The sequence below is a fragment of the Agelaius tricolor genome, unplaced genomic scaffold, assembly GCF_023055355.1.
Source record: "Agelaius tricolor isolate 1412-34295 unplaced genomic scaffold, bAgeTri1.0.p SCAF_135, whole genome shotgun sequence".
Taxonomy (NCBI): domain Eukaryota; kingdom Metazoa; phylum Chordata; class Aves; order Passeriformes; family Icteridae; genus Agelaius; species Agelaius tricolor.
In genome coordinates this window covers 85,236-108,383 of record NW_027269395.1, presented here as the reverse complement: position 1 = coordinate 108,383, position 23,148 = coordinate 85,236, and the positions used below count along the sequence as shown (strand labels likewise).

The window sequence follows — 23,148 nt, the reverse complement described above, 5'->3', positions numbered from 1 at the left end:
CCCCCCGGTGTCTGTGGGTCTTGCTTTAATTATATGATCACGATCCATGATTCGTTAACGAAGCACAGGGTGGATGGGGAGGGAGGGGGGAAATTTCGGGGGGCTCCTGCCCCACACTGTGACCTTGATATTGGCTGGTAACAAAACCCCCAGAGGGGTGGGAAAGGGGAGCACAGGGGGAGGGCACCCTGCAGTCCTTAGAGAGGGCTGCCCCACAGGGACAAGGCATCCCCTGGTGTCCCCATGGGAGGGATCCAGCACCTCTGCATCAGGTCCAGGGCCCCTTCACAGGGCCCCAGGGATCCCTACAGCCCCAAGGAGTGGGTCCTGCACCCCTATAGGGCCCAAGACTCCTCCATAGGGTCCCAGGACCACTTCATAGCCTTGATATGGGGGTGCTCAGGCACTCCTGCAGAGCCACGTCCCCCCAGCCCCTGGTGGTGTGGGGAGGGTCAGGCACCCCCACAGCACCTGAGGGAGAAGTCAGACACCCCCAAAACCCCTTCAGTGGGGGTCAAGTGCCCCTGGAAGGCCCACGGGATGGGGTCAGATGCCCCCCGACCCCCCCCGGGGGTGTCAGGCACTGAGGAAGAGCCGCTGGTACCACTTGTTCATCTGCTCGAGGAAGATGAAGGTGAGCACGGTGTGGGGGCCCAGGCGGGCGTAGTAGGGGGTGAAGCCCTTCCAGAGGCTGAAGAAGCCCTCGTAGCGCACCACCTTCAGCAGCACGTCCTGCAGGAGGGGCAGAGTGTCGGGGGAGCCCCCCCAATATAATAGGGGAGCCCCCCAAAAAAATAATCCAGGGATGCTCTTCCATAGGAAGGATGGGAAACTTCCTTGGAATAACATGGACACTGTCAAAATGATGGGGAATCCTCCCAAATTATGAGAAACCTTCCAAAAATGACAAGGATTGCCCCCCCAAAATTACAGGGATTTCCCCTAGAAAATAATGGGGAAACTTCCCAGAATGCCAGGGGAGCTCACAGAATTATGGGCATCTCCTCAAAATGACCTGAATTTCTCCCCCCGCCTCCAATGACAGGGAAAACACACGCAAAATGGTGTGGAACCCCCCCGGTTGTGAAAGGGAATTTCCAAAATGGTAGAGGAGCCCCTCCCAAATCAAAGGGGGCTTAAAGAAGCCCCCCCTAAATTAAAGGGGGGTCCCAAATGGTGCCACCCTCACTCACCAGCCCGTTGCGGTACTCGGGTTTCCCATCTATTGTCCTCATGTTCTGGATCCTGTTGGGCAGAATTTGGGAGATAAACAGGAGGTTTTTGGGGTGTCCTACCTGTGGTTATCTAATGGGGAGCAAGGGACCCCCCCAGCAATGCACCCACCGGGTCTTGACGATGTCCACGGGCATGGAGGCGGCCGTGGTCACCAGCCCGCTGATCATGCTGGCGCAGAAGTGGCACAGGATGTCGTCACGGAAATGCCCTGGGGGCACCCCAAAACATCAAAGAGGAACGGTGGGGAGGGGAGGAGAGTGCAGTGGGATTTAGGGTTCCCCCACATTCAGACCCTCCCCCTGAACTCACCGGAGTCCAGCAGGAATTGTTTGGATTGGGAGTAGGAGGCGAGCTGGGCGGCGTTGACCACCACGGCACGGGCCATGGTGGGGATGCAGCCCTGGGGGAAAAGGATGTGTGGGTAAGCAGTGCCCCCAGACCCCCCACCTCCCCCCACAGACCATTATCTGCTCCCTCACCACAGTGGGGACACAGCCCTAGGGAAAAATGGGGTGTTTGGGTAAGCTGCGCACCCCCAGACCTCCCACATCAGGCCACAGACCCCCTCAGCACAGTGGGGACACAGCCCTGGGGTGGCACATGGCATTTTGGGGGATCCAATCCCCCTCCCCAGAGCATGGGGACACAGCACTGGAGGACATAAGCGTGTTTAGGTGAGTCCTGTGCACCCCCAGACCCCACCACAGACCCCCCCCCGCATTCCCACTTTCCCCCTAGACCATGATCTCCCCCCTCACCACAGTGGGGTACAGCCCTGGGATGGCACGTGGCACTTTGGTAGACCCCAATGCCCCTCCCCAGAGCACGGGGACACCCCCAGCATCCCTGGGGAGGCAGCAGGGGGGTCCTGGCAGGGGTCCCACAGCCCCCACGTACTCTCCACAGAGTGAGCACCCCCTCCTCCCTCGCCATCCTCACGAGGGCGTCGAACACGTTGTGGTACCCACGGCGCTCGCCGGGGGGTAGCCTGGGATTCGGGGCAAAAAAAGGCGATTTTGGTCAAAAAAGCAGACTCAGGGGGCTGCAGGTATGTTCAGGAGGGCTGGGGGCTTACCTGCCATCAGCTGTCATGCGGATGAGCGCCACCTCAGCTGGGGTCCCCACGAAAGCCCCCGCAGCCCCTGCGGTCATGCCCATGGCTGCCTTGGCCAGGAAGGGAGGGGGGGTCCCGTCAGCTCCCCCAAAACGCTCCAGGAGGACGCTGTAGATGCCCAGGCGGGTGGTGGTGTAGGTGGCCTGGCGTAGCAGCCCCGCTGACAGCCTGGGGGGCACACAGGGAATGGCAGGAGTCCCAAAAATGGGGAGAGAGTGGAGCAGGAAAGAGCTCGAGGCTGGCAGGTGCTTGGGGTTTTGAGGTTTTGGGGGGGGGCTGTATCCCATGGAGGTGATCAGCAACCCCCTGCAGCATGGGAGTGACTCCCAGGGGGTCTGTGGGTTCAGGGGTGGTCTGGGGGGGCCCATACCCGGTGTAGATGCCCCTCAGCCCCTCGTGGCGCAGAATGGAGCCCAGGGCGTGCAGGGATGTCCGGTACTCCCGGCCCTTGGCCCCGGCCCCGCTCAGCTGCATCCGGTTCTTCACCAGGTCCAGGGGCTGCACGAACACCGTGGCCCCCATCCTGAAGGAAAAGGGGGTCAGGTAGGGCCCCAAAAATTACTCACAGCCCCCCAAAACCCACCCACGGTCCTCTCGGGTGAAACCCAGGGGGACGAGAAAGCCTGAAGGAGTTTTGGGGATCTATGAAGGAGATTTGAGGGGAGCTGGATGGAATTTCGGGGGCTTTGAAAAGGTTCCGTGGATTTTAATTGATTTTGGAGGAGGGCTGATTAGTGATGGGAGGGTTGGGTCAGTCTGAAGGGGGTCTGGGGAGCACTCGAGGGGCACAGGAGGAATTTGGGGGAGGCTCTGGGGGGCAGCGATGGGACGTTAAAGAGTTGGGGGGAGATGAGGGGTTAGGAGTGGCACAGAAGAGATTTGGGGGAGGATGGGGGGGGGTCTAAAGAGGGTTTGGGGAGCACTCGAGGGGCACAGAAGGGATTGGGGGGAGGCTCCGGGGGGCAGTGATGGAAGTTAAAGGTCTGGGGTGAGCTGAGGGATTACGAGGGGCACCGGGGGTGCTTTAGGGGCGCTCTGAAGGCTCTGGTAGAGGGGTTCTCGGTTTGGGAGTGCGGTATCCCGAATTTGGGGGAGATGAGGGGGATATAGGAGGGGGCTCTCACCCGGCCAGGCCGCCGAAGAGAAACTTGACGGATTTTGGGGAGGTCTTGGGCCTCTCAGCCGCCGGTACCGCCGCCATCTCGGCCGGGCCGTGGTACCGGGTGGGTCGCGGGGTCCGGTCCCGGGGGGTCTCGGGGTCCGGTCCCGGGGAGGTTTAGGGGTCCGGTCCCGGGTCCGGCACCGGCGGCGCCCCAAGGTGACTCGGGGGGGCGCGGCGCCAGTGCGCCTGCGCGGGGCGCGTGCGCGCCGGCCGGGGCGGGGGGCCCCGCGCAGGGAGCGCGGCTGGGCGGGAAGCTCCGCCTCCAAAGGGGGGCGTGTTCCGCGCTCTCGCCTCTCATTGGTGAAGCGCGTTTAGGCGGGGAGTTCTTCGGTAAGCGAGGGGATTGGCTGGGGCGAAGTAGCCCCGCCCTTCTCTCGCGAGAGTTCGCCATCTCGAGGGGGCTGAGGAGAGCCGGCGGCGGCGGGAGGGGGCGGCGGCCGGCGCCTGGCGCCTCACGAACTCGGTCCTGCCGCTGCTCTGCGCCCTGGGGCGATGCCTGTCCCGTGCTCTTCCAGCCGGTGAGTGCTGGGTGGGGGGTACTGGTGCGCGCTGGGCGATATTGGAAGCGTTTGGGACACTGGAGGGCGCTGTCAGGTACTGGAAGGCTCTGAGGCTTTGAGGGGAAGCGCTTGGTACGCTGGGGATCGCTGGGAGGCGCTTTGAGCGCACTGGGGGTCACTGGGAGGCACTTTGGGGTCACTGGGAAGCACTATGGGGTCACTGTGGGGCAGTGAAGGATGTCCGGCTGTACTGGGGGCAATCTTGCGTGGCACCGGGGTCACTCCGAGTCCCCCTACTCATGCTGGCATATCCCGCTGACCTCTACTGCTGGTTCTAACTGGGAGTCACTGGTGAGGTACTGGGTACTGCACACCACCCCCTCCCCAGCCCTTCCATTCTCCTCTAGCCTCCCCAGTTTCGGGGTACCCCTGAGGTGTTGGGGACACCAGGGGGCACACGGTGGCAGGGATGACACAGGTGACAACATCCTACAGGTGTCACAGGTGACAGAATCACCTGGATATGGTGTGGGAGGGGGGGCAAGGACACTGTCCTTCAGGGTGGACAAGAGGGGGACAAGGACACTGTCCTGCAGGATGCAGGGGTGCAATGGCCCCACACTGATGGGGTGACGGTGTGCCCCCACCTCACAGCCATGGGGGTCACCTCACAGCAAGGTCAAAGGCACGGTGGGGACCCCCACACCTGGGTGAGGGGACAGGACAGTCCCACAGCCCAATCTGATACCCCAAATCTGCCTCAATTCCTGCCGTGGAGCAGCCGCGGGCCCTTCCCCCCTTCCCGTGAGTCACACGGGGGGGTGAGGGGGGGGAGCAGGAAGCGCCGGAGCCACCACATTGCCCTTATAAGGCCTCGACTCGACGGCACCAGGAGCTGCTTCCGCCTGCCCAGGTCCTGCTGCACATCTCCTGCTGTACCCCACAGAGCCTTCCCACACCCCCATCTCTGCCCCACCCTGCCTTCCTCACCCCACACCAGCCCGCCCATCTCCCCCTGCCCCCCCCCCCCCATCCCCCACACCAACCCATCCCAGCACCTCCCCAACCCCCACCTCTGGCCCCCACCACCCCCTGAACACCTGGGGGGGGCCCTGTCCCACAACCTGCCAGGATACCTAGGGTTCCTCCCCCCCAGTTCCCCACATCCCCTCTGTTCCCCCCCAATATGTCCCCACCCCCCTTGTTCCATCCTACAACCCCCATCTGACCTCCCCCCACTGCCAGCGCAGCCTGCCCCACAAGTGCAGCCCTCCAATAAAGCCTGTGTCCCCCAATAAAGCCTCTGCTCCCCAACTTTGCCTGCTGAGAGTCGGGGGGGTGGCGGGGAGGGCCCCGTGGGGCGGCAGCTGCGGCGTCACCCCCACCCCAGCCTGGACTTTGTCCCCCCAGGGCACGGCAGCACCCTTGGACCCGGGCAACCGCCCTGGGTGGAGGCAGAGCCGCACCCCAAAGCTCCCCAGCACCCCAAAAGCCCCGAGGCACAGGGATCCCCACAAGGGCACTTTATTGCTGCCGGCAGCGGGGATCATCGGGGGGCGGGCTGGGGGAGGGGGATGGGGTCCTGCTGGTCCCTGGCTGGTCCCTGGGGGTCCCTGGTGGGTCCCTGGGGGTCCCGGGGTGGCCCCCAGCCCCTCAGTACTGGCTGCGCCGCAGGTGGTTGGCCATCTCGTAGCATTTCTTGTTGACGCAGCCGCCGTGCACGCCCTCCTTGCCCATGGCCAGCACGATGGCTGCAGGGATGGAGACATGGTGGGGGTCACCACGAGGTTCCCCGTACCCCCAGACAGACAGACAGACAGGGGGGCACAAGGGCAGGGATGAAGGGATGGCAGGAGTTAGCACAGGGTAAGTTGTGGGGAGGTGGGTCAAAGGGGAGAGGGGACAAGGTTGGGGTCACCCCAAGGCTCCCCAGACAGACAGGGGCCACAGACAGACAGGGCAGAGGTGAAGGGATGGCAGGAGTTAGCACGGGGTAATTTGTGGGTCAAAGGGGAGGGGGACAGGAATGGGAAGCAGGGCAGGGGTGACACAGGTGACAGGGCAGGTGACGTGGCTGTGCAAGGGAGAGGACACAGGGTGGCACTGGGGGAGGGGGGAGCACCTGGGGAGTGACACCGGGTGACACTGTGATGGCATAAAACACATGGGAGGCTTGGGGTCATGGGGGGTGACAGGAACTGGTCAGGAGGTTACACGGGGTGACAGGGAGGTGACACAGGGTGACAGGGAGGTGGGGGCAGTACACAGGGTGACAGGGAGGTGGGCAGGGGGTGACACGGAGTGGCAGGGGGCAGTTGCAGGGGGCAATGGCAGGGGTGATACGGGGCAGTGGCAGGGGGCAGTTTCAGGGGTGACAAGGGGCAGTGGCAGGGGCGGCAGGGGGCAGTTTCAGGGGTGACAAGGGGCAGTTTCAGGGGTGACAGGGGCAGCAGCAGAGTCCCTCACTCTTGTTGGTGATGGCAGCCGTGATGTTGAAGGTGGGTGCTCCAGCAGCCCCCTTGGTGCGCAGGTCCATGCTGTGCTCGCCCTCCACCAGCAGCGAGTCGCGGATGACGGAGCAGCGCAGCCCCCCCAGCGTCAGCCCCTGCACCAGCAGTGGGCCCCGCTCGGGGCCCACCAGCGCCGCCACCTCCGCTGGCTGCGGGGACAGGCGTCAGGAACGGAGCCCAGACCCCCAGACCACCCGTGAGGGACTGCCATAGCTCCCCCAATCACAGCCTGTCGCTTTGCAGGGGTGGGGACACGTCAAAGGGACCCCAGAGACCCACACCCAGGGACCCCCAAAGCCTGGATGGGGTGGGGACAGGTCAGGGCACCCCAGAAACAGAGCACAGACCCCCAAACAGACCCGTGGGGAACCACCATAGCCTCCCCTGATCACGGCATGTCACTTTGCAGGGGTGGGGACAGGTCAGTGGAACCCTAAAAACCCAGGGGGCTCCCAAAGCCTGGATGGGGTGGGGACAGGTCAAGGGGACCCCAAAGACCCCCACCCAGGGACCCCCAAAGCCAATGCCCCGGGCAGGGCCCCTGCAGGGCGCTCGGCAAACAGGGACTCTCATAACTCTCACTCCATGACCATAAAAGGGACCCAGGTGTCCCGGGACCCCCATGACTCCCGCCAGAGACCCCATGAGAGAACCCTGATCCCCGAAGTGTCCCCACAAGAGGGCCCGAGCGTCCAGGGATCTCCCAAACCCCCCCAAACCCGGGACCCTCCAAGGCCAGCACTTCCACCCGCTGCTGCCACGGGGGAGAACAGGTCAGGAACCCCAAAAGCAGCCCCGCAGGAACCCCAGAAAGGAGCCCTCAAGCGAACCGCCCCGGGACCCCACACCGAACCCAGACACCCCCACCGGGACCCCGGGGACCCCAATGAGCCCCGACACGGTCCCTGGGGTGCCCCCCGATCCCGGGGACACCCGTAACTCCCACTTGACCCCAGACAAGGACCAGGGACGCCGGTAGCCCCCCCTTTCCTACCATGGGCTTCCCCAAATTTCTTCCCTCCCACCACCCCCCCACCCCCCCAATTTCCTTGGGGGGAAGTGGGGAGGGGGGGAGGGGGGTGCGCGCGCGCCGCCCCTCCCCCACAGGAAGCCCCGGCCGCCCCTCCTCCACCGGGAAGTGGCCGCATTCCGCGCATTTTTAGAGGGTTTTTAAGTGGGGAGGGGTTCCTCCACATCCCCACGTCCCCCTCCACGAGAGCCCCGCCATCCACTCCCGGCAGCGCCATAAAAGCAACGGGAACCGGGGACGGAGGTCGCCGGAGCACGTGGTGCTCGCCCATCCCCCCCTTCCCCGCCCAACCGCGACCCCCGAAACGCTCGGAGCGCGGTTGAGGAGGGGGCTGCCCCTCCGCTGGGCCCCTCTCCGGCCTGCAGGGCCCCCCCGGTACCGGCTCTCCCCCGGTACCGGTACCGCGGGCAGCGCCCGAGCCCCCCCACCCCGCCCCGCCGCGCTCCACGCTGGCGCTTTTGCGTTTTTCTCCCTTTTTTGTCCTTCCCGGAGCCCGTCGCGGGAGGGGTGGGGGGGGTCAGCCCCGCCCCTCAGAGGCCGCCGGGTCCCCCGCCCTCCGCGCGCTTGGGCGGGAAACGCCTCAGCGCGCGGCACCCCCCCCCCCGGCCCCGCCGGCGCCCGCCGCTCACCGTGATATTGGCGAAGGTCTTGCCGGGGGCGGCGGCCCAGACGGCGGGGGTGTCGCGATAGCCGACGATAGCAGCATCCTGGCAGGTGCCGTCCGCCAGCAGCGTCTCCACGTAGGGCGCCCACCCGCTCATGGCGGCGGCGGGGCGGGCGGGCGGGGCGCGGGGGGCGGGGCCTTCCGCGGGGGGGCGGGGCTTTCGGCGGGGAAAGGGGCGGGCTTTTCGCTCGGCGCCTGCGCGGTGCAGTCGAGGCGCGGCGGCGGCGGAGGAGCAGCGGCGGCGCCGCGCGGCGGTTTTCATAGGGGCCGCAGGGGGCGGGGCTAACGGGGGCGGGGCTAACGGGGGCGGAGCCAGGGGCCGGAACGTCCCGCGTGCCGCCGAGGGCGCGCGCCGATTTTGGGGGGGATGGGGGGGCTTTTTATCGCGACCCTCCCCTGACTATCGCGACATCTCCCGCCCATTGCGGTCCTCCGCGATGGCCTGGCCCTTGCCGTTACCGCGATCCCGGCGCTCCCGTTCGCCGCGATCCCTTCCCTCGCTGCGCCCGCCGCCCCCCTCAATCCAAACCCCTCCTATTCTGCATCCCGCGATTATCACGATACATCGAAATTCGAACACCCCCTCAGTATCCCGGCGTTCGCTTCCGTTAATCAGATCCCTCCCATTATCGCGACCCCCACCCTTTATTGTGCCCCCTCTTCCCTGTTATTCCGACCCCCTTCCCCGCTATCGCGACACCCCCACGGGTATCGTGACCCCCCCAGACTGATAACGAATCCCTCGTTATTGCGCCTCCTCCCTGTATATCGCGATTCCCGGTTATTCCGGGATACACACACGCCCTTATCGCGACACCGCGCCCCGCTCTGGGCCCCTCGCGGGGGTCGCTGGGGGGGGTCGCGACAGCTCGGTGTGAGTCGGGGGGCGCGGGACACCCCCCCCCCCCCCGTCCCCCCGCGGGGCTCGGTTTGAGTCAGACCCAGGCGGGACTTTCCGGGGGGAGGGGCAGCGGTTTCACTTCCTGCCCCGGGGTGGGGGAGGGGCTCGGCGGTTGAAGACGGGGAAAGGGGCTGGGGGGGAAACCGAGGAGTTCGGGATCATCTCCCCCCGAGGGGGGCCGAGGGTACCGAGACCCCCAGAACGGGGCTGGAGGGTGGGGGGGGTCGAGGCCTCGTGGGGTGCCCCTTCCCCCCCCCCCAATAAAAGGACCGGCCCCGCCCCCCCCCCCGCAAGAACTTCCCCGGGAAGTGGTCAAAGCCACCGCCCCTCCCCCACGCTGTGGGGCCCATGGGGCTGAGCTCCCCCCTCCCCCACCCCGGGATTCCTTAGGGGCTGAGCTCCCCCCCCAAAGGACCTTTTGCACCCCCAAAATCGCGTCCCCCCCAGTTCGTCCCCTCCCCTTCTGGCGGCTCCTGTTCCCCCTTGCGCCTTCGGGCGGCGCTGCAGCCCCCCCGGCTGGGGGTCGCGTTATAGCGACCTTTGAGGGGGGCTAAAAACAGTCCCAGACCCGGGGGGGATACCTGGGGACCCCCTCAAGTGGCCCCGCCCCTTTTCTCCCTCCCCCGGCGCGGGCTGAATGTGACCCCGGTCCCTCCGGAGAGGGGGAGGGGCGAAGGGATGGGGGGGAGGGGGCGGGGCAGGGGGGGCAGCGCAGGGTGGGAAGGGCCCGAACTCCCCCCGGGCCCCTCTGGGTGTCCCAGGAACTTGGGGGGGGGGGGGGTCTGGGGTCGCTGAGGGTCCCTCGTGGGATGCGGGGGGGAGGGGTTGGGGTCAGCTCAGGGCACTGGACATGGTGGGGTTCTCCTCGTTTTTGGGGGTGGCCTGCGGCGTCCAGGGTTGGGCTGGGACCCCCAGGACTTTGGCCTTGACCCCGGGGCCCCCCAGATCCACCCAGGAGACCCCGGATTCCCACGGGAATCACAGATTTGTTCACAGCTGAGGGGCAGGGGTTGTGCTGGGGTGAGGGGGGGTCCTGGAGGTGCACTGGGGTTGTGGTGACACACTCAGGAGTGCTGGGGACATGGAGCGCCCCAGGGCAGGGGGTGACGGGGTTTTGGGGCCCCATCACGAATTTCTGGTAATTGCAGAAAAGTCAGTGGGGGAAGGGTGGGAAAGGACAGGAGGTGGAGGGGGGGGCACTGGGGTCCCTCTGCCTGTGGAGGGAGAGGAATTTGGAAGGGCAGTCTTGGGGCCTGGATGCCCCTGGACCCTTGGCCAAGGTGCATCCATGTATGGAGGAATTTGGGGTCTCTGGAGGGATTTGGGGCCTGGACACCCCAGGGATGGATCTGGGAGGCAGGAGAGTGACACTGAGGAGGACCAGGAGGCACTGCAGGGCACTGGGATGGAACTGGGAGGGCCTCTGATGGGACTGGGAGGCACTGTTGGCACTGGGGGGCCAAGTTGGGAGGGCACAAAACTCCCCAAGGCCAAGTTGGGGGGGGCACAAAATGCCCAAAACCGGGTTGGGGGGCACAAAATCTCCCAAGGCCAGGAAGGAGGGGGAAGGGCATCCTGGCCCCCCCACTAAACGGCTCCCCCCACCCCAAAAACCTCTGTAAAGTACCAGGAGCTCCTGACCCGTGTTTTTTTTGGGGAGTGGGATGCACACACACACAATCTGGGACGTGGGGGCGCCCCCCTCCCCAAAACCGCCCCCCCAAAAGAGATTTGCAGACATGGGGGTGCCCCCCTCCCCAAAAGAGCCCCCCCAAAGACCACGGGCACCATGAGAGGAGAACGAGGCTCTTTATCACCCCCTCTGCGTGCCCCATCCCCCTCCCCCCACTGTTAAATACCCCTGGGAGGGGGTCACCCCCCCCACCCCTCCCCCCATCACACACAGGGCCCCCCCGCGGCCCCTCCGGCCCCCCCCTCGTCCTCCGCCTGCCGCAGGCGCTTCTTGGCCCGGATCTCGTTCATGGCCTCCTCGATGGAGCGTGTGTCCCTCTTGTTGGCCACGGGCACTGGGGGCACGGGAGACACCCTCAGCGACCCCCAGACCCCCCAGGACAGCCCAGGTGTTTGGGGAAGGGACGCAGACACCCAGGACCCCCCCAAGCCCCCAGAGACCCCCAGGACCTCCATGGGACCCCGCATGTTGGCCATGGGCACTGGGGGCACGGGAGACACCCTCAGCAACCCCCAGACTCCCCAGGACAGCCCAGGCTGCCCAAACTCTCCCTGGGTACCCCCAGGATGCCCCAAGAGACCCCCAGCGGCTCCATGGGATCCCACTTGTTGGCCACGGGCACTGGGGGGATAGGAGGGACCCTCAGTGACGCCCCAACCCCCCCAGGCTGCCCAAGCCCCCCAGGACCCCCCAAGCCCCCCGGATACCCCCAGGAGCCCCCCCAGACCCCCCACTCACCACAGCCGTAGGCCTTGTTGGCCTCCATGGTGCGGGCAGCGGCCTTGGCGGCCTCGCAGCCAATAAGGTGCCGGTATTTGTCCTTGTAATCATTGGGGGGGCCCGGGGGGGCGGGGCCAGACTCGAGCTCCGCCTCCTCCTGCTGTGCCGCCAGCTCCTGCAGGTGAGCAGTCAGCAACAAGCCCCGCCCACCAGGGCCACACCCACCGAGCCCACACCACACCCAGGTAAGCCCTTCCGCCATCATACCTACATGCCCCGCCCACCTGGCCACGCCCTGATGAGCCCTACCCATATCCCAGTTAAACCTTACCCACACTAAGCCCCGCCTACCCACCGAGCCCATGCCACACCCAGGTATGCCCTCCCTCCATCACACATACATGCCCCACCCATGTGGCCACGCCCTGCTAAGCCCCACCCATATCCCAGTTAAACCCCACCCATATCCCAGTTAAACTTCACCCACTCTAAGCCCCGCCTACCCGGAGGCGGCGCCGTTCCTCGGCACGGGCCGGGTCCCACTCCTCCCCCCGCCGGTACGCCTCCAGCTCCTCATCCGAGGGTGCGAACTCCTGGGCGGGATGGGGACAGCCAGGAGGGGACAGCGGGGTCACCCTGGGCCCTGTCACCCCCCCAGCCTCCAGGGGACAGCCAGCTCCCAGGAGGGGACAGCGGTGTCTCCCCAGGCTCTGTAACCCCCCCAGCACACCCCCCCACCGTCCCCCACCTTCTTGAACACCATCACGTAGCGGCTGTCCTCGTCGTCCCCAAAGGAGAATGATGTCAGCCCAGCCACCTCGGCCACGTCGTGCCTGGGGGCACAACAGGGAGCTGCTGACACTGGGGGGCCCCGGGGGGATCCCCACGGGGGTCCCTGCCCTCCCAGGGGGGCCCCCAGCTGCCCCAGTACACCCTCAGTTTTCCCCAGTGCTACCACTGGGACACCTCCAGTGTCCTCAGTGCCCTCCCAGTGCCCCCAGTACCACCCCAGTGCCCTCCCACTACTCCCTCAGTCCCCTCCCAGTTCCCTCAGTGCCCTCCCAGTACCTCCAGTGGCCCCCAGTATCACCTCAGTATGCCCCCAGTACCCCCGCAGTGCCCTCCCAGTTTCCCAGGGCTCACAGGATGCTCCTCTCGATCTTGCTCATGGGCTGGAAGCGGCGCCGGGGCTCCCCCGTGGCCTGGATGAACTGGGACACCTCCTGCTCCATCTGGGGACAGACAGACAGGCTGGGGGGGACAGACGGACAGGGCAGGGGAGCCCGGGGTTCGTAGGGGAGAACCCAAAACGCCCCAGAAATGCACAAGCCCCCCACTCACCCTCTTCCTGAACTCAACCTTCTGGCGCTTCTCCTGCTCCTGCAGCTTCTTCATGCGAGCAGCTTGTTCTGGGGGGGACAGGGGGGGTCATGGAGAGGGGAACCCCAAAAACACCTCAGGGGAGCCCCAAAACCTCAGGGGACCCCCAAAATCTCCGGGGACCCCAAAAACACTCTCGGGGGATGGAGGGGGTGGGGCCTGCGCCCTCTGACCAGGGCAGGGGCGTGGCCTGCGGTGGGCGTAACCTGCGACCAACAGCGCCACACGGGGGACATGGCGGGGGCGTGGCCAGACGGCCCCCGCTGTCAATCAGCACGGGGGCGGGGCCATCGCGCTGGGGGCGGGGCCTCGCCTGTGGGCGGGCGCCGGGGGTCGGGGGGGTTCTGAGGGCGAAGGGCCGGGACGCGCCGCTCCCCGCCCGGGGCCGCTGCCCCGGAGCCTCCGCGCCCTCCCCGGCCCTGCTGACCCCGCGCCCGGCGCCGCGTCTCGCCGTCGGCCGCGGCGGGCGGCCGCTCCATGGAGTTGAGGATGGAGCCCAGCAAGTCCAGCTCCGCCATCTTGCGACGGGGCGATGCGTGACGCCGCCGCCGCACGCGGGACACGTCCCCGACGTCTGCCTGCGTCATCACGTCCGGGGACGTAGGAGGGGCCTGGGACGGAGCGGGGAATGGGCGTGGCACGCCAGGGGACGTGGCCCGGCCTAGGAGGCGTGATCTGGCCCAGAGGGCGTGGCCTGCCCTTAAAGGGCCCGTACCTCCAGCTCTGCAGGGTCTTCCCGCGCCCCCAGCGATGTCCCCCCATTGTCCCCTCTCCGCCATGTCCCCCCAGCGATCTCCCCTCCCTCCCTCCTTCCCTTCCCCATGTCCCCCCCAGTGTCCCCTCCCCACCCACAAACACAAACTCACCGCATTTTCCATTCCCGCTTCCTCATTGTTTTTTAATGGAACTTTGTACAAAGAGCCCCCACGGGGCGGGGGGGGGGGGCGGGGGGGGCATGCGGAGGAGGGGCGGGGGGCGATGGGGAGGGGGTGCGGGGCAGCCCTGCCCTCTTCTGCCCCTCCCCACAGGGACAGCCGGACACACAGACACGCCTGGGGGGAATGGACAGCGAGGGGAGCTCCCCCCGTGCCTGGGACCCCCATGGGGGGAGCATTGAGGGTCCCCCAACGTCTGCGACCCCTGTGGGGGGAGCACTGAGGGTCCCCCCGTGCCTGGGACCCCCGTGGAGGGGTCACTGAGGGTCCCCCAACCCCGTGGGGGGGTCACGAGGCCAGGCCCCGTGTCTGTAAACTCTCCACGTCCTTGTTCTGCTTCAGCTCCTCCATCCTGGCCCAGGGACACACAAATTTGGGGTGGGGTCAGGCTTTTTTGGGACTCTGCACCCACGGTACCACCTGTCCCCAAACCCCTGGGAACACCTTTCCCCTGTCCCCACCCATCCTGTGTGACACCTCACGGTGTCCCTCCCTGTCCCCTCCCTGCTGTCTCCTCCCTGTCCCTGTACCGGTGGCGGCAGCGCCGCAGGAACCTCATGATCTTCCTCGCTGCCTGGTCCTGCTTGAGGGTGAGGAAGGTGCTCCTGGGGGGGACAGAGGGGGCAGGTGAGCCCCCTGTGCCCCCTGCCCCGCACCCCCCGGGTGCCCCCCGCCCATACCGGTGCTGGCGGAGGCTGCGGAAGCGCTGCTGGATCAGCACGGCCGCCCGCCGGCGGCGCTGGAAGCGCTTCTGCTCCGCGTAGCTGCGGAACTTGCTCTGGATCAGGATGGCGGCCTGCGTCATCCGCTGGAACAGCGCGAACTGCAAGGGACACCTGTGTCACCTCAATGTCACAGCACCCTCAAACAGGGAGCCCAGTGTCACCCCGGTGTCCCAGCACCCCTGCGTCATCCGCTGGAACAGCGCGAACTGCAAGGGACACCAGGGTCACCTCAGTGTCACCACAGTGTCCCAGCACCCCTGCGTCAAAAACACCTGGGTGACTCCTAACACCCAAAACGGCCCCAAACAAACATCTGGGTGACCCCAACACAAAACAGCCCCAAACATCTGGGTGACCCCAACACTGCCCCCGTTACCTTCAGAGCGATCCAGGTCAGCTTGTGGGGCAGAGACAGAGGGTTAGGGGGGTTCTGGGTGGTCCCTGGGGGTCTGGGGTCCCCGGGGCTCTCGGGGGTGCCTGGCGGGGGTCCCGGGGGTTTTGGGGTCCCCCACACCCTGGTACCTGTTTGTACTTGCGGTAGCAGCGCTGGATGACGGCGGCCGCCAGCTCCTGCTGCTCCTTCAGCCTCCGGCCCTGGGGAGCCAGGGGGGGTTTGGGGGGTCAGCGGGGCTGGGGAGCCCCCGGGGGGAGCCCCCAGTGGGATCCAGGGGGGATTTGGGGTGCAGGGGAGCCCCTGGAGGGCCCTGGGAGGGTTTTGGGGTGCAGGGAGGGAACGCCCACTGGGGTTTTGGGGTGCAGGGGAGCCCCGGGGGGGGGTCCCAGGGTAGATTTTGGGGTTCAGGGGTGAGCACCCACCCGGTACTTGCGGAAGGCCCCCTGGACGAGCCGTGCGGCCTCGTAGAGCTCGTGCTGCTCCTGGTCACTGAGGGTCAGCAGGGCCACGGCCCCCCCCTCGCCGCGAGCCCCCCCGGAGGCATTCAGGAACTCGGCCCAGCCCGCCGCCGAGGGGGGGGGCGGCCGCTCGGGGACCCCCGGGGACCCCCGCGAGGCCACCTCCGCCCTGGGGGGGACACACGCACAGGAGGGTCAGGGGACGGGGGGGGACACACCCAGGAGTGTCACAGGATGTCCCCAGGGTGCCCCCAGGGGGACTCTGGGGTGTGGAGGATGTGGGAGACCCCCCCATGGAGACACTGGAGTACCACAGGACCCTCCCAAGGGGGTCCCTGTGACCCCCCCCCAGGGAGCTGAGGGTGCCCCCCTGGAACCCCGGGGTACCTGTGCCCAGGTGTGGGGGGCCGGTCCACGCTCTCCAGGTATGTGGCCAGCCAGGCCATGGCAGCGCCCAGCCCCGCTGTCCCCGCTGTGCCTGGTGTCCCCGGGGTCCCTCCCGGCGCTCCCAGTGCTCCCAGTGCCCCCGGGGGCCCCCCTGGCGCCTCCTGCTTGATGCGTTCGGGGGTGGCCTCGATGATCTGGCGGGCCAGGGTCACCACCTCGGCCTGGGGACAAAGGACAAGGGGTGTCCCCACCTCGGCCTGGGGACACAGGGGGACATCGGGGGTCTGCACCAGGGGTGTCCCCAGCCCCTGTCCCCCCCTTTACCTGCAGGGCGTCGGAGGGCGGGGCCAGGGCGTCCTCAGGGGGGCTGGGGGGCACTGCCACCCCCCAGGTGTCATCCTCGGGGGGCCCAGAGGGGCCGGGGGGCAGCGGGACGGAGCCGGGACCCTCGGAGAGCCCCGAGGGGGACGAGAGGCTGCTGGCTGTGCTCAGCCCTGGGGACACGGGGGGTTAGTGATGGGGGGACACACCCCGAGGGCACATGGGGACATGGGGGACATGGCAGGAGGACAGGGGACACCATGGGGGCATTCCAGGGACACAAAGATGCTGGAGGAGGACAGGGAACATCAGGGGACATGGGGAGGACACAGGGGCAAAAGGCTGGAGGGGACCAGTGATGCCCTGGGAGCACACAAAAGGGGACAGGGGGAGGATAGGGTGACAGTGACAGTGAGGGGACAGTGACCACACCAGGGGGGTGGAGACCAGGGACAGGGCACAGTGACCATAGTGACACCAGGACAGAGCGCCAGAGGACAGGGAGGACAAGGGGCCATACCTGTGTCGGGGCTGGCGGACAGCGGGGAGGGGACGCGCAGGCCGGGCAGGTGGCAGCGAGGGGACATGGGTGACACCTGCAGCTCCTCCAGGCGGGTGACAAGGGCCAGGTGGCCGCGGGCACGGGCCAGGGCCAGGGGCAGCCGGCCCAGGGTGTCGGGGACGGCCAGCGCCCGCCGGTCCCAGCGGCACAGCCGCTCCGCCGCCTCCCGGTGCCCCAGGGCGCACGCCCACATCTGGGGACAACGAGGGGACAGCGGTGTCCCCAGGGTGTCACTTGTGTCCAGGTGCCACCCCTGGTATCCCCCAGCCCTGCCTGAGACACCACGCTGTGCCCCATGCCCTTGGGATGCACTGCCAGCCCTGCCACAGTGTCACCACCACAGTGTTCCCTATGTCCCCAGTGTCCCCAGTGTCCCCTCACCAGGGGGGTGCAGGAGAAATGGTCCACGTTGAGGGGGTCGATCTCCTGCTCCAGCTCCAGGCTCTCAGCTGCCAGCGCCCTGCAGGGACACGAGGGGTCACAGGCTGGGGAGGGTCACCTCTGCTTGGGGACGCTGCTTGGGGGGACACCCATTGCGGTCCCCAGGTGAGGTCCCCAGGTGTCCCCAGGCATCCCTGCTCACCGCCAGCGCCGCAGAGCCTCCACCAGGCTGGCGTAGCCCTGGGCAGCCGCCAGGTGCAGCAGAGTCATCCCACGGAACGTCACCCCGTGTGCCAGCAGCGAGGTCCCCGCTGTCCCCGGCGCTGTCCCTGGTGTCCCCGACCAGCCCGGCCGCGCCATCATGGCCTCGCAGACGGCCACCACCCGCGCCTCGAAGGACGAGCCCGGCCCCTGGGGACACCAGGGAATGTCAGGGGACACGGAGGACACAGTGTGCACATCAGGGAATGTCAGGGGACACAGGGACCTTGGTGCCGGGGTGGCCTCACCTGCTCGGGGGGGGTCTCGGAAGGAGCCCCCCGTGGGGGGGGAAGGGGCGCGGGGGGGGGCAGGGCCCCCAAGCGCATCTCCAGCTGCTCCAGGCGCTCCAGGATGGACAGACGGAACTGGGCCTCTGCAGAGGGGGGGCCCAAGGGTGAGGGGGGCACCCTGACCCTCTTTGAGCCCCCCCAAACGCCCCGGCCCCAAAGAGTGTTACTCCATGGAGAGAAGGATGGGTTTGGGGCCACCACAACAGGACCCCAAAATGAACGCAGGTGTTTGGGTGCTATCCCGGGGGGGGTTTGTCCTGTTCTGGGGGGGTCCCGGGGGTCCCCACTCACCGTCCAGCGCCAGCCAGTCCAGCTGTGCCCCGGGGGCCGCCCCCCGTGCCCGGTACTCGAATGGGGCCGCAGCCGAGAGCAGCCGGGGGGGACAGGCCACGCGCAGGGCGGCCACGCCGGCCTCGTGGGCTGCAGGACAGACACACAGACACGGAGAGGAGGGGTCAGAGCACCGACAGACCCATGCGGGGAGGGGATTTGGGGTGGGGGGCACTCACGGGGGCAGTAGCAGCGCAGCACGCCCGGCTGGACCAGCGCGGCGGGCACCGAGGTGCGGTCGAACAGACACGAGTAGGAGGCACCGGGGTCCCCCCAGGGCCCCGTGATCAGCACCTTGACCCCGCCCTGGGGGGGACACACCGGGAGGGTCACCGGGGGGGGTCACCGGGGGGGTCACCCGGGGAGAACACCCCCTCCCCAAATCGCTCACCTCGGGGTACGACCACTCCGGGGAGAAATCGGTGATGGCCACGGCGGGGGGGGGGGTCGCTGGGGGGGCCCGAGGGGGAGGAGGGGAGCTGGTGGTGGGGGGGGGGCGTGGGGGGGGGTCGCGCAGGGTTGGGGGGACCCCCCCCGTGTCTCCCCCACCCCCCAGCAGCAGCTCGGGGAAGGGCAGGGGGAACGCGGGCTGGGGAGGGGGCGCGGCGGCAGGGAGGGGGTCCTGGGCTGCAGCCCCCCGCTTTCCTTCCTCCTCCTCCTCCTCTTCCTCATCCTCCTCCTCCTCCTGCGGCTTCGGGGGGGCCGGGGGGGGCGCGCCGGGGGGGGGGTCGGCCTCGCAGCCGTAGGTCTGCCCGCGGCGGGGGCTGTTGAGGAAGCAGTCGGGGTCGAAGGCAGTGGTGGGGGGCTGCAGCGGGGGGGGGGCTGTGGGGCAGGACCCCTCGGGGGTCCCCACCAGGTGCTGGCTCGGGGTCAGCCCCAGGGGCTGCTCGGGACCCCCCGGCGCCGCCGCGCCCCCCCCACCCCCCCCCAAATTGGCGACCACCAACAGGGGCAGAGCCCCCCCATTACCACCCCCAGCCCCCGAGGATGGGGGCGGAAATGGGGAGGGTCGGGTGGGTCCCTCGGGGGGGGCGGGGGAGGGCTGGGTGGTGTCCGGGGAGGAGGGGGCAGGTTTGGGGGGGTCCCCAGAGGGGGCGACCCCTCCCCGCTCCAGTTTTGGGGAGATGATTCGGTGCTTGGTGCTGCTGCACTTATGGCCGGGGGTGCCTGGGGGGGCAAGGGGGGGTGGGTTAGTGGGGGCAGGATTTGGGGTGGGGGCAGATTTTGGGGTCACAAGGGGGATTTTGGGAAAGTCCCAAAGAGATTTGGGGTGTTCAGAGTGAGCAGAGGAATCTGGGGGTGTCCCGAGGGGTTTGGGGTGGTTCCACATGGGTCCCGAGGGGCTGTTTTGGGGTCCCAGGGGCTGTTCTGGGGTCCCAGGGGCAGTTTTGGGGTTCCCAAGGGGTTCTGGGCAGTCCCGGGGGGTTCCCTGGTGTTTTGGGGGGCTACCCGGGGGTTTTGGGTGTGCTGGGGGGTTCCCTTTGGTTTTGGGGGGGTTCTCTGGGATTTTGGGGGGTTCCCCGGGGTTTTGGGGGTTTCCCCAGGGTTTTGGGGGTTCCCAGTGGGTTCCCTGGGGTTTCGGCGGCTTCCCTGGGATTTTGGGGGATTCCCCAGGATTCTGGGGGTCCCGAGGGTTTTGGGGGATTCCCTGGGGGTTCGAGGGTTTCCCCAGGATTTCGGGGGTCCCGGGGGGGCTCTGTCTCACCCAGCCCCCCGGCGCAGAGGCAGGCGTGGGTGCGGGGGGGTGGCCGGGCCTGGTGCCTCTCCAGGACGTGCTGCACCAGCTGCTCCAGGGACAGCCCGGGGGCGGCCCCGCCATTGCCACAGCCCCACTTCACCCCATGGACTGCGGGACAGAGGGGGAGATCCCTCAGAAACAGAGCTGGGGGGCGCAACCCCTCCCTGACCCCCAAACAGCCCCACAGCCCCTGCCCAGCCCCCCAGAACAGCCCCCCAGAGCCCCCCATCCCACTCCATCCTGTGGGAAAGCACAAAATTCCTCCAGAATTTGGTTTGGGGTGTTCTCCCCCTCCCCAGCCCCACTTTACCCTGCAGAATTTCATAAAGAAACTAAAAAATCTGTCAAAAAAGAGCATTTAGGGCCTCTCTCCCCTTCCCGCTGCCCCAACCCCTCTACGTGCAAACCCCCCCGATGCAGAAGCCCCCCGGGGCCGCCCCCCACTCACACATGGGGCGCAGCTGAGCCACCAGCTCCTCCTGGGACCACTTGAGCCACTCCCGGGGGTCGCAGAGCGGGGGGGCCCCCGAGCAGAGGGGGGGGCTGCAGAGCCGGGGGGCGCAGCCCCGGCCGCACTCCTCCATGGCCGGCACGTTCAGGTAGTGCACCAGCACGATGTCGGGGTTCTGGGGGGCACAGGGGGCAGCTCTGGGTGTGGGGGGGTCCCGGGGGGCTCCCCGAGCACGGGGGGGGGCTGCAGAGCCGGGGGGTTTCACTCCTCCATGGCCGGTGCATTCAGGTCGGGCACCAGCACGATGTCAGGGTTCTGGGGGGCACACTGGGGTTGGGGGGTCCCTGGGGGGGGTCCTGGCCCCCTCCCCAGTTACCTGCAGCAGCCAGTAGCAGCGGCGGTGGAAGGTGGGCACGATGGAGGAGTGCACGTAGCAGCCGTAGAGGCACTGGGGAGGGGACACAGCAGGGACTGGGGGGGTCCTGACGGATTTTGGGGGGTCCCTGCAGCCTATGGGGGTCTCACATCCAAGTGTGGGTGACCCCAGAGTTTTAGCTGCATGGGCTGGAGGAAATAAACGCCCCCAGACTGCCTGCCCTGGGGATCCCCAGCACCCCCAAACCCATTTTGGGCATCTCCCAGCACCCCCAAACTGCCCCCCAGCACCCAAAAACCATCCTCTGCTGCTCCCAACACCCCCAAACTGCCCGCTGGGGATCCCCAGCACCCCCAAACTCCATTTTGGGCACCTCCCAGCACCCCTAGACACACAACTGGGAATCTTGGACCACCTAAACCGCCCACTGGGTGTCCCCAGCATCCCAAAAGTGTCCCTTGAGGGCACCCAGCCCCCTGTGATCCCCCTCTTGTGTGTCCTGACACCCCCAGAGGTGCATCCCCAGCTGCCCATACCTGAACCAGGGGCACCTTTATGGAAAGGGAGGCTTTTTGTGTGGCACCAGGGGGTTTTTTGGGGAGGGGGGAGGCTGTGTTTTGGGGGCCCCCTACCTCCACTCCTTGCACCTTCAGCTTCATGTGGTCCTCGCGGGTGGTTTTGCCGTCCTTGCGCTTCTTCCAGCAGTAGCCATCCTTGCGGTACTTGACCTTCTTGCGGTTGTAGAGGATCACCGACCCGTTCTGCGGCCTGGACACGGGGTCAGGGGGTCCTTGGGAGCCCCCCGGGCACCCCCAGGCCACCCCCAGCCCCTCAGGGCATCCCCACACCTGGTTTTGGGGGAGCACGAGAGCCACTCGTCATGTTTCTCAAAGGTGATCAGGTACGAGGCGATTTCCTGGGGAGGGGACAGGCGACAAGTTTGTGTCCCCTCTCCCCCAACCCTGCACCACTCTGCTGTCCCACCCCTGCTGTCCCACGGTCTGGATGTCCCCTGTCCTGCCCCTGTCCCCCATTTTCCCCCCATCCCAAACCAAGCCCCCTCCTGTGTCCCTTTAATGCCCCTTCTGTGTCCGCACAGCTCCAGACGCCTCCTGCACATCCCAGTCCCTTCCATCCCCATTCCTGTGTCCCCACATCCCCTCCCATGTTTCCAAATCCCTCCTTCCCACCCCACATCCCTCCCATCCCCTTTCTCGTGTCCCCACATCCCCTCCACGATCCCCCCGAGCCCCCCAGTGCCCACCTCGTTGGTGTTCCAGCGCAGCTGCTCCTTGGGCAGCACGGGACATTTGGGCAGACACTCCACCAGCTTCCGGGGCAGGAAAACCTTCAGGTGTCCCCTCTCTGCCGGGGGGGATGGCTCAGTGTCCCCCCTGTGTCCCCTCCCTGTCCCCAACGCCCCCCCAGTGTCCCCTGTGTCCCCTCCCTGTCCCCAAGGTCCCCCCCCATGTCCCCCTGCCCTCACCTGAGACCTCGGGGGGGTCCTTGCTGCTCATCTCGGGAGGTGTGTGGGGCCCTCAGGGCTCCCCAAGGAGGGCACAGCAAGGGCTGCAACCTGCAGGGACCCCCAAAAAAAAAATGGGTGATGGGGTGGGGGACACGGGACCCCCCAAAAACGGCTGATGGGGTGAGGGACAGTGGAGGGACCCCCAAAATGGCTGACAGGGTGGGGGACAGCGGGGTGACATTGGGGGGACAGGGGATCAGGGACCCCCAAAAACTGCTGACGGGGTGGGGGATCAATGGGGTGACATCGGGGGGACATGGGACCAGGGACCCCCAAAAAACGGCTGAGGGGGTGGGGGACAATGGGGCGACAGGGGACTGTAACCTCACATCCCCTGCCCATCGCACCCCACATCTCTGCCCCACTGCCGCCCACATCTCTGCCCCATCGCCCCCATCTCTGCCCCACTGCCCCCATCTCTGCCCCATCGCCCCCCACATCTCTGCCCCACTGCCCCCCACATCTCTGCCCCATCGCCCCCCACATCTCTGCCCCACTGCCCCCCACATCTCTGCCCCATCGCCCCCCACATCTCTGCAGTCTAACCCCACATCTCTGCCCCACTGCACCCCAGATCTCTGCACTATAACCCCACATCCCCTTCCCATTGCCCCCCACATCTTTGCCCCACTGCCCCCCATATCCCCTTCCCATTGCCCTCCACATCTCTGCCCCACACGCCCCCACGCCCCGCCCACTGCCCCCCCATCTCCGCCCCACATCCCGCCCCACAGCGGCCCCCCCCCCTCCGGCACCCCCCAACCCCCATCTCCGCCCCACACGGTCCCGGCCCCGCCCCCGGCCCCGCCCCGGCCCCCCCGGCCCCACCTGGCGCCTCAGGGCCGCCGCCGCCGCCGCCGCCCCCGCCCCCGCCGCCCGCCGCCATCTTCCCGCCCGCCGCGGGCCAGCGCCGCCGGCGCCTGACGTCAGCGCGCAAGGGGGCGGGGCCGCTCCGCCGGGCGGGGGCGTGGTCAGCGCGTAAAAGGGCGTGGTTGGGTGGGGGCGTTCGGGGTCGTGTGGGCGGGGCGAAGTGGCGCGACGAACAACCGCCAGTTGTGCTCTCAGACTACATAACCACGAAATAAGGTTTCCAATTGTGTG

At 67.4% G+C, this 23,148-nt stretch overlaps 4 protein-coding genes and 1 long non-coding RNA gene across 9 annotated transcripts; 1 reads left to right on the top strand and 4 right to left on the bottom strand.

The window, feature by feature from the left end:
• Nucleotides 1-8: 8 nt before the first annotated feature.
• SLC25A11 (solute carrier family 25 member 11) lies at nt 9-3,747 on the bottom strand. The gene is made up of 8 exons (XM_071420296.1): nt 3,475-3,747; nt 2,721-2,873; nt 2,312-2,518; nt 2,134-2,224; nt 1,546-1,636; nt 1,345-1,444; nt 1,194-1,245; nt 9-732 (listed from the first exon to the last, which is right to left on the bottom strand). The coding sequence occupies exons 1-8, from the start codon at nt 3,549-3,551 to the stop codon at nt 577-579; spliced, it is 927 nt and encodes a 308-aa protein (XP_071276397.1). The 5' UTR covers nt 3,552-3,747; the 3' UTR covers nt 9-576.
• Nucleotides 3,748-3,895: 148 nt separating this feature from the next.
• Nucleotides 3,896-5,326, top strand: LOC139586712 (uncharacterized). The gene is made up of 2 exons (XR_011677926.1): nt 3,896-4,030; nt 4,667-5,326. It is a non-coding gene; the product is annotated as an uncharacterized lncRNA (long non-coding RNA).
• A 194-nt stretch (nt 5,327-5,520) lies between these two features.
• Nucleotides 5,521-8,457, bottom strand: PFN1 (profilin 1). Its single transcript, XM_071420299.1, has 3 exons — nt 8,182-8,457; nt 6,479-6,671; nt 5,521-5,763 (listed from the first exon to the last, which is right to left on the bottom strand). The coding sequence occupies exons 1-3, from the start codon at nt 8,311-8,313 to the stop codon at nt 5,666-5,668; spliced, it is 423 nt and encodes a 140-aa protein (XP_071276400.1). The 5' UTR covers nt 8,314-8,457; the 3' UTR covers nt 5,521-5,665.
• A 2,527-nt stretch (nt 8,458-10,984) lies between these two features.
• On the bottom strand, nt 10,985-13,512 carry SPAG7 (sperm associated antigen 7). Of its 2 annotated transcripts, none has more exons than XM_071420324.1 (7): nt 13,338-13,512; nt 12,872-12,939; nt 12,674-12,762; nt 12,279-12,363; nt 12,034-12,123; nt 11,549-11,705; nt 10,985-11,144 (listed from the first exon to the last, which is right to left on the bottom strand). In XM_071420324.1, exons 1-7 carry the CDS (start codon nt 13,495-13,497, stop codon nt 11,014-11,016), a joined length of 780 nt encoding a protein of 259 aa, XP_071276425.1. In that variant the 5' UTR covers nt 13,498-13,512; the 3' UTR covers nt 10,985-11,013. The 2 variants fall into 2 exon arrangements, with proteins under 2 accessions (XP_071276425.1, XP_071276426.1); XM_071420325.1 differs by lacking the exon at nt 10,985-11,144 and adding an exon at nt 11,298-11,431.
• Nucleotides 13,513-13,787: 275 nt separating this feature from the next.
• Nucleotides 13,788-23,028, bottom strand: CAMTA2 (calmodulin binding transcription activator 2). Of its 4 annotated transcripts, XM_071420302.1 has the most exons (23): nt 22,876-23,027; nt 22,006-22,095; nt 21,784-21,884; nt 21,368-21,435; nt 21,152-21,287; nt 20,520-20,591; nt 20,141-20,318; nt 19,660-19,800; nt 18,346-19,121; nt 18,134-18,260; nt 17,916-18,044; nt 17,583-17,707; nt 17,276-17,484; nt 17,074-17,152; nt 16,651-16,885; nt 16,134-16,303; nt 15,810-16,030; nt 15,387-15,591; nt 15,093-15,164; nt 14,947-14,967; nt 14,526-14,668; nt 14,376-14,450; nt 13,788-14,197 (listed from the first exon to the last, which is right to left on the bottom strand). In XM_071420302.1, exons 2-23 carry the CDS (start codon nt 22,034-22,036, stop codon nt 14,134-14,136), a joined length of 3,378 nt encoding a protein of 1,125 aa, XP_071276403.1. In that variant the 5' UTR covers nt 22,037-22,095; nt 22,876-23,027; the 3' UTR covers nt 13,788-14,133. The 4 variants fall into 4 exon arrangements, with proteins under 4 accessions (XP_071276403.1, XP_071276401.1, XP_071276404.1 ...); XM_071420300.1 differs by having other exon boundaries at nt 14,376-14,668; XM_071420303.1 differs by lacking the exon at nt 14,947-14,967.
• Between the last annotated feature and the right edge of the window lie 120 nt (nt 23,029-23,148).

Coding starts and splice junctions, on each gene's coding strand:
- SLC25A11 (XM_071420296.1), bottom strand. CDS start 3,551: ATGGCGGCGGTACCGGCGGCTGAGAGGCCCAAGACCTCCCCAAAATCC. Junction 2,874..3,474: donor CTCTTCGGCGGCCTGGCCGG/GTGAGAGCCCCC, acceptor CTTTTCCTTCAG/GATGGGGGCCACGGTGTTCG. Junction 2,225..2,311: donor CGCATGACAGCTGATGGCAG/GTAAGCCCCCAG, acceptor CCCGAATCCCAG/GCTACCCCCCGGCGAGCGCC.
- PFN1 (XM_071420299.1), bottom strand. CDS start 8,313: ATGAGCGGGTGGGCGCCCTACGTGGAGACGCTGCTGGCGGACGGCACC. Junction 6,672..8,181: donor AGACCTTCGCCAATATCACG/GTGAGCGGCGGG, acceptor CTGTCCCCGCAG/CCAGCGGAGGTGGCGGCGCT. Junction 5,764..6,478: donor GGCTGCCATCACCAACAAGA/GTGAGGGACTCT, acceptor CCATCCCTGCAG/CCATCGTGCTGGCCATGGGC.
- SPAG7 (XM_071420324.1), bottom strand. CDS start 13,497: ATGACGCAGGCAGACGTCGGGGACGTGTCCCGCGTGCGGCGGCGGCGT. Junction 12,940..13,337: donor GACGCGGCGCCGGGCGCGGG/GTCAGCAGGGCC, acceptor TGTCCCCCCCAG/AACAAGCTGCTCGCATGAAG. Junction 12,763..12,871: donor AGGTTGAGTTCAGGAAGAGG/GTGAGTGGGGGG, acceptor GTCTGTCCCCAG/ATGGAGCAGGAGGTGTCCCA.
- CAMTA2 (XM_071420300.1), bottom strand. CDS start 22,036: ATGAGCAGCAAGGACCCCCCCGAGGTCTCAG. Junction 21,885..22,005: donor GGACCCCCCCGAGGTCTCAG/GTGAGGGCAGGG, acceptor CCCCCCCGGCAG/AGAGGGGACACCTGAAGGTT. Junction 17,153..17,275: donor GAGGCTCTGCGGCGCTGGCG/GTGAGCAGGGAT, acceptor GTGTCCCTGCAG/GGCGCTGGCAGCTGAGAGCC.